We start from the raw sequence: 7,985 nt of genomic DNA, 5'->3' as shown, positions 1-7,985 counted from the left end.
AACTTGTTCTTGTCATTTAAAAAAAAAAATCTTAGCCATCTGGTGGATTTGTAATGTTATATGTCATCATGGCTCTAATTTGCATTTTCCTAAAGATTGCTGTGATTTTGAGCACATTTACATATGCTCATTAACCATTTGGATATCTTTGTTTATGAAATGCCTGCTTAAGCCCTCTATCCTTTCTTAAAATTAGGTCGTCTGCATTTTACTTAATAATTTGTAGGAGTTATTTATATATTCTGGATATAATTCTTTTGTTGGATGTGTATACAGCAAGTACAGTTTCCCATTCTTTGAATTCTCTTTTAACGTACCATTCTTTCTTGATTCTCAGATCCTTATTTCTGGATTTATTTTCTTTCTTAGAGTACATCCTTTATACAGTCTTGTGCTGATAATTCAATTGATTGTAAGTCCTCTCTGTTTTTGTTAACCTGTAAAGGTCTTTTATTCCTATTTTTAAAAATTATGTTGTTTCACAGTTCTTAAGAGTGTTTCCCCCAGTGCCCTGGCTTCTGTCTTCTGTCTTGGCCTTGGTAAAGTTTACTGTTGCCCTAGTTGATGTCCCAGCCTTATCTTTGTAGACATCTTCTCAAATTTCACTATTATATGATGTATTGGGAAATTAGTTTTTATCCTTCTTGAGATATTCTGTATTTTTTAAATCTGAGAAATTGGTATAATTTATTAATTCTAGAAAGTTCTCTGGTATCATCTCTTTGAATATTGCCTCACCTCAGCCTTGCACCAGTCTCCCAATTTCTCTTGCTCTAACTCTGATTAAATAAATATTAGGCCTTCTTAAACTGATCTGAATGTCTTTTAACATCTCTTTTATACTTCCTATCGTCTTTTTTTGCTGCATTCTGGGTGATGACTTAAGAACTACTATCCCCACAATTTTTTCTTCTGTTGTGCTTAAACATTTTAAAATTATTACTTCTTTTCTAATATTTTTATGTTTGTTTTGTATTCTTACAAGGACAAGACCATTAGAATAAGTTTCCATTTCAGATTGTCAATCAATATACAAGACACATTAGGCTTACCCAGTACCAAGTTTGCTTACCTTAGTAAAGAGTAAAAAGTAGGAAGAACCAGGTGGGGTTGGCGTCCCAGTCTGAGGTAGTGTGGTCAGGGCAGGTATTTGTATGAAACCTGAATGAAATGAGGGACTGTCCTGTGTAGATATTTGAGCAAAAAGCTTTTCCTGGTGGAGAGAAACCAAGGCAAAGGCCTGGAGGCAAGACCGTCCTGTCCTGTCTGATGAACAGTGAGGAGGCCAGCACGACTTTCGCACGCTGAGAAAGGGGATAAGAGGTCAGAGAAGTAACATGAACAGATCCTGTAGGGCTTTGTAGATCACGTTAGGAATTTTGGCTTTTACTCTGAGTGAGATGGGAAGCAACTGTGGTGTGAAATAATATACGTTTTAATGGATCTTTCTGACTGACTACTGTGTTAAAAATAAACTGATTGGTAGCAAGAGCAGGAATGGGGAGAATGGTTACAGGGTTACTGCAGAAACCCAAGAAGAGATGATTGAACTTGGGTCACACTGGTAGCCCAGTAGAAAGCAGTAACAAGTGGTAAAACTGTGCAAATATTTTGATGGTAAAATCAAAAGAGTACTTTCATTCTGTTAGACTCAGTTTCTAGTATTCCAGCCTATCAGGATATATTCAGATCCTAATTCTGACTTTTCCTTCCCAGGAATTTTACATACCCTTTTCCTTTTAGAAGTAACTTGTAACTTAAGACTTTGGATAAACATCCAGAAGTTTCATTAATGTTGACTTTGATCTTAAAACAAAAACTTTTTAATATTAAAGTCTTGGTTTATAAGAGCCAAACACACCTCAAAGAACACTCCTTTCTTCATTTCTCACTCCCTTTCCATCCCCTTCCCAAAACTGTTTGATTCAGTTAGGAAGAGGGCAGCACTGATCATTGGAGGTCTTGGCATCTAGCTATGCAGCCCCATCATCCTGTGAAATCTGGTCATTGTGCTCAGCACTGTAGGTCCCTGGCTGCAGGGAACAGGGTGAGGAGGTAAAGAGGCCTCTTCTCCTGGCTTCTTTAACACAGGTAGCCTCTTCCCTAATAGTTAAGAATACATTTCAATCCTAGCTAAAGAATATCTTAGCTGTTACAGGAAGATAGTTATTAAACGTGACAGAGAACATATACACACGCGAAAGAAGATTTATTTTCAACCTCCCAAAATCTTCCATAGATGAACATGAAGTTTATTACACCTTTCAAATTCAAGAGAGCTGGAAGCACAGTACATAAAAGGAATTACATTGTTAGAAATGTTATATATAATTTCCACTAGAAAGCTCTGGATGACTTACGACCAAACTAAGACATACATTCTCTAGATTTTCTAATGAAAGAACTGTACCTACTAAAAGCACAGATTTAATTGTTCTCATATACCAAATAAAAATACTAGGCTTTCATTATTCTTTGAAAAATAACAAACTGGCCAATGAGTTCTATGAGTTTGCCAAGGTTGTTGAGAAAGGATTCTCAGTGGACTTCAATAATCAAATATGGGGACATAAACTTTTAAAAGTTTTTGTTCTTATGGGCGCAAACAAGCAAAATAAATAAAAGTTAAACCATCTCAGAAAATTTTAGAAATCATAAATAACAATATATTACCACATCAAATCCCTAAATAATCCTTAGGGTATTGGAAATCAGGGTTCATTTCCACTGAAAAAGGAAGAAAAAAAAGATACAAAAAGTAAGCTAAATCAGAAATATAAACATTGTATGAAAGATTTCTAACTGTAATTTTTTTCTGTTGAAAAGTTTTTCATGATTTGTTATCTTCAGAAACTCTTTAGTACTAAACCAATGAATAATTTCTATACATAATGTAAAATAATTATGAGATATGAGATTACGTAAATTTTTGTATAGAGTACAACCTGTGAACCAAGTCCAAAGCTGGCAATTAAATTCCTGTATAATTCTCTGTCTCTTCATTTTGTTAGAGGCAAAATAATGTTGTACCTGTATACTTAATACATAAATAATAAATAAATGAAATGGCTTTCCTACTATCCTAATAAACATTTATCTAAAGAGTTATCTAGTGTACAGTACATAAAATAATAAGGCATATTATCAGATCTTCGGTGATATTGCAGTAATGAACTCTGGTTATTAGGGGACAGGGGAGAAAGTAATGGAAAATTCCTGTAACTAACAATGGCTTTGGCTGTCAAGTCTCAAACACACTTACTCACCATGTATTTCTAAAACAAAATGAAAATGTGAAGTCAAACTCATTTCCACAGCTCCAAGGGAATCAGATAAGAAACCTGATTATTTTAGATCATTCTCAGATCTAATTATTTTTTTGTTATTTTTAACAGTAACGATGGTAACACTAAAAAGAGGTAAAACAAATTGAGAAAAATGAAAATATTTGGTGAGCTTTTATTTTCAACTGGTTTTACTCGGAAACTAAAATATAAAATTAATTTCCAATTGCTTAATTGTCAGCAGTGGGAATGAGAACCACAAAAAAGTGTGCACATTAAATAAACATGTCCTAAGTAACAATAAAACAATGCACATAGATTTCGGCACAGCAGAATAGACTATGTGAATTCCATATCACAGGTTGCTCTTTAAGTTTTACCTGTTAAAACTTTTAAGGTTGTTTTCTCCTTTGCAGTGGCCAGTCAAGTTTCTTCTGGGGTTCACTGGGGAATAGCTGTTTTTTCAGCTAGAAGGCTAGGCTTGCTTTTCCATTGTGAACATTTATGTTCACTGCCCAAGTGGCTTCAGTCACATCTCATTATTTTTGACGTTTTTCATTTTTGAAAATTTCTGTAAGAAAAAAAGATTAAGCTCGGTCCATCAGAAATATGCATTAGAAATAGGAAAGACATTACTTGCTTTCAAACACTGTCTGTAGGAAACTCACATGCATATATGGTTTTTTTGGACGACTAACTGAGAACAAAATAAGAAGAGCCAAAAAAAACAAAAAACCACAAAAACCCCAAGGAACTAATGCAAACCCTTCAGAAACAAAGTAGATATTTCTGAGAGATAATACCTTAAATTTATAAAGTGTTTTTCAGTTTACAAAATGCTTTTCTTTGCATTTTAGTTTATCCTTATAAAAACTCTATTTTCTAGGTAATGTAAGGTAAAAAAACTGAACTTGAAGTGTAGTTAAGAGACTTGCTGAGCAATCACACAGCTAGTAAGAGGCTGGAGCTTGACTGTGTTCTAAAAACTGTCTGATTGCAGACCCATTACCTCAGCTGTGACACAATGGCTATGGAATGAAGCCCAAACCTAGTGGAGTTCTAAAGATGGCGGAGGAGAAAAGGGTACCTATAATGTTAAAAAGAAGAAAAGCAACAGGCCTCGAGCATAAGTTGTACGATCTCTAGCTTCTAATGAACATATACACAGACTTGACATTAACACATCATGTCACACTTGCAAGGAAAGCAAGCTACATTGCAGAGAGGAATTCTGTCTGTGTTCAGGGAAGACAGACATTTCTTTCCATTATGGCTTTGTGGAGCATGGGTGGTTTAAGAAAAGAACTCTAATAGCGTGAACTATAATGGTCAAGAGGTACAGAAGACTGATCATTTCTTTCACTCGCCCACACCTCATTGTACTAGTGATATGTTAAGTGCTAGTCACGTGGACCTGGAGAGGAGCCCTCTGAGGCTCACACCCTTGAGCACTCATTAGCCTACGACTTCCTCCCTGCCTCCCTCCCTTCTCCTCTTCTTCCTTCCTTTCTTCCTCCCTTCCTCTCTCTTTTCCTCCCTCTTCCTCTTCTTCCCTTCCTTCCTTCCTTTTCTACTACACACTGGCTCTATATAACCTTAAGGAAGTTAACTAACTTTTACGTATCTTATTTCCTCATCTTTGAAAACAAGAGGGGGGAAGGGATAATAATGCTTATTTTATAGGGTTATGACAAAGATTAAATGAGTCAATAAATGTAAAGAGTTTTATATTTTACAATAAAGAGGTTTACTGTCTCACCAACTGTTAGCTATTTTTACTATATGTGTGAAATATAAAGACAAAATATACAGTTTCGTGACCTCTGAGGAGCTCATAGAATAACTGGGAAAGAAGAAAGGGGATGTCAAAGCAGAAAGAAGTAGAACTTCTCAGCACATCATGTTAATTCCCCTAAACAGCCTGAATTTACTTTCCTCTGTTAACATCTCCCCTCAGTGCTAAGTGGTGCTGGGGGCTGGGAGGTGGGGTCCAATGAGAGGAAGATTGCTGGATCCCATGCTTTCCTTGATTTCATTCTCTCTCCTCATCATCCGCTATCCCCAACTGTTGCCTTTAGATTTTCAGGTCTTTCTTTTATCACAAACAGCAATAAAACTACACACTGTAGAATGTATATTACAGCTGAAAGAACACAGGATTTTTAGGCAGTATGCCCAGATTTAATTCCCACTTCTACCATTTACTATCTTTGTGCCTTTATCTGCATAAAGGGATAACAACCAAATTTTCCCCTCACAGCGTTGCTTTTCCTGAGGGGAGAGGTGGGGAGGGCAAATGAAACAGATATATTGTAGTACAGAGACACAATCTGAAGAACTCCATCTGACTCCTGAATATAAGACACACTCGCTGCGCATCTTGAGGAATCTCTGAATTCCATTTTCTTACCAATGAACGAGCTTTGGTAGTAATAACTGAATCACAGAGTTGAGGAAACATCAAATGAAATAAAGGACCTGCAAGTGCTTTGTAAAACGTAAAGTGCAACAGAAATATTACTTGCTATTACTAGCTCATATTCACATAAAACTATTATAAGCCTGTAGTTTGAAAGTTCAATTTGTCATCTTGACAGTTATTAGTCTCACTCTCCCTTGTCAATAAACTGATTTAAGATAGTACAGGGTTAAGCAGAAAAATGGGAGGTGAGGGAGCAGAATAATTAGATTATCTCAATATAAAATAATAGGATTTAAACAATCTTAGTTTTGGAAGGGACCTTATAAGTTGCCTCTCCCTGCCTGATCTAGCCCAATCTTCCACCCAGGGTAGGGATCCCCTAAATAACGCCTGTGCTTTAGTGGTCAGCAAAGCTGACTTCACATTGCATAGAAACTTTGTTCTTTATTGCATTAACTTTCAAGAAATCTCAAAATGTGAAAGAACTGATTTCTCTGACAATTATTTAGGTTTTAAAATTCAAATTGATTTAAAGCCCTCAAATCTTTTGGCATTCATCGACCACTCCTTTGGAAATGTCACAAACTTAATTTGGAGGTGATGTTTCTTACTTTGAATTGAATATTGACTGATTACTTTTGAATATTCATAGTTACTTAGATGATCATATTAACTGAGGGACATGGAATCATGTACACTCAGTTCCCTGGAGATCAAGCCAAATACTTCAAAGAAGAACAGATAGAGAATGAAGTTTTATTTTGTTTCGTTTTGTTTTTCTCTCTAAAATGTATTCTTTGATAGTAAAAATGTCCTTCCATAGTCAAAATCTATATCTTTGTAAGAACAGACTACTGTTTAATCCACAAAATTAAGCTTTAAAAATACCATAAAATTAGATGAGTAATTTTTTGAATGAGAGTATTAAGTCAAAGAAAATCTCCGTTTCATCTTATTTTTGAGGAATCCAGTTCAGCTATATCTAAAAATGCTTTACATTCTCTAATAAAGCTGGTGTTTCCTAAACAGTTACTTGAACCAAGACTAGTCACACCCTACATTTTCCCTTTTGGGAACTTTGAGTGCCACTGTCCTCAAATTGCTCAACCTGATGGTGAACAGTAAAACTTGCAGTAAGCACATCTACCTGCTTTAGGAAGCAGCTTGTTTGTGAAACTTCCTGAAATCTCTTCCAAACATTTTCAACTGAATTTTCATCCATGTACCCATTTTAATATTTGTACCCATCCTCTACTTTCTTTCCCTTGCATCTTTTGTAACTTAGTTATTGGTTGAGATTGAAAAAACAAATGATACAAGTTAATAGCTGCTTTATTCTTCTTCTCATCTGTGGTGGTTACAAGATATTACATCATTTTTCAAAGATGACTCATATATTTATACCCCTGGCAACTGTTTTTCATGTTTGATAAGTGTCATACATTATCTGTCCAGTACAGAATGGGAGTTTGGGGTTCATTTCGCTATTCAAGAAATATTTATTGAGAACCCACAGTAAGCCAGGAACTCTTTTAAATCTAAAGATAGAGCAAATGGATAAAAATTCCTGTCCTCATGGTGCCCTCATGTGGGGAAAGTGGCTCACAATCAAAATAAAGAAGCAAAGTGTGTAGCATGTTAGCTGGCATAAGGGAGATTGGTAGTCCCAGACAAAGAGATTACAATTTTAAATAAGGTGTGTATGGAAGGAATCGCCGAGAAGGTAATGGCTAAGGAAAGACCTAAATGAGACAAAGATAAAAGCCATGTAGATCTCTGGGGGGAAGACTATACCACTTAGAGAAAATAGCCTGTGTTGGTGTTGAAGATGGAGCACCCCTAGCATTTCTGAGGAAGAGTGGGAAGCCAATGTAGCTAGAATAGAGAGAAAACAGAAGTAGAGAGACCACTGGAGGACTTTGAAGAAAAGAGTTACATGACATGACTAAGGTTTTAACACATTCACTCTGGCTGTCATGTTGAGAATGGACAATACTGAGGCAAGGGCAGAAGAAGACTGACTGGTTAGGAAGTCAATAACAAGAATCCAGATGAAAAATGAGGATGGCTTGGACTAAGTTGATAGCAGTGAACAAGGTAAAAAATAGACAAATTCTAGATACTGTTTGAGGATAAAGCCAATAGGGTTTGCTGATGGAGTGGGTGTGATGAAGAGAAAGGGAGAAGAAGAGACAGGTTGTTCACAATTCTTCTACTGCATTACCTTTCAAAGTGTCATCAAAGATCCCTGTATCACAATCACCCAAAAAACACGTTGA

At 35.9% G+C, this 7,985-nt stretch overlaps 1 protein-coding gene across 2 annotated transcripts in view; it reads right to left on the bottom strand.

The window, feature by feature from the left end:
* Nucleotides 1-2,192: 2,192 nt before the first annotated feature.
* The window catches only part of THEMIS (thymocyte selection associated), a 162,250-nt gene continuing 156,457 nt past the window's right edge, over nt 2,193-7,985 (bottom strand). For both annotated transcript variants that reach the window (XM_012536559.3, XM_033407583.1), the window contains one exon: nt 2,193-3,855. In XM_012536559.3, the coding sequence (XP_012392013.1) occupies nt 3,824-3,855 (32 nt within the window). In that variant the 3' untranslated portion in view covers nt 2,193-3,823. The remainder of the gene's footprint in view (nt 3,856-7,985) is intronic.

This window comes from Orcinus orca, chromosome 12 (genome assembly GCF_937001465.1).
Source record: "Orcinus orca chromosome 12, mOrcOrc1.1, whole genome shotgun sequence".
Taxonomy (NCBI): Eukaryota; Metazoa; Chordata; class Mammalia; order Artiodactyla; family Delphinidae; genus Orcinus; species Orcinus orca.
This window is presented reverse-complemented; position numbering and strand designations above follow the sequence as displayed.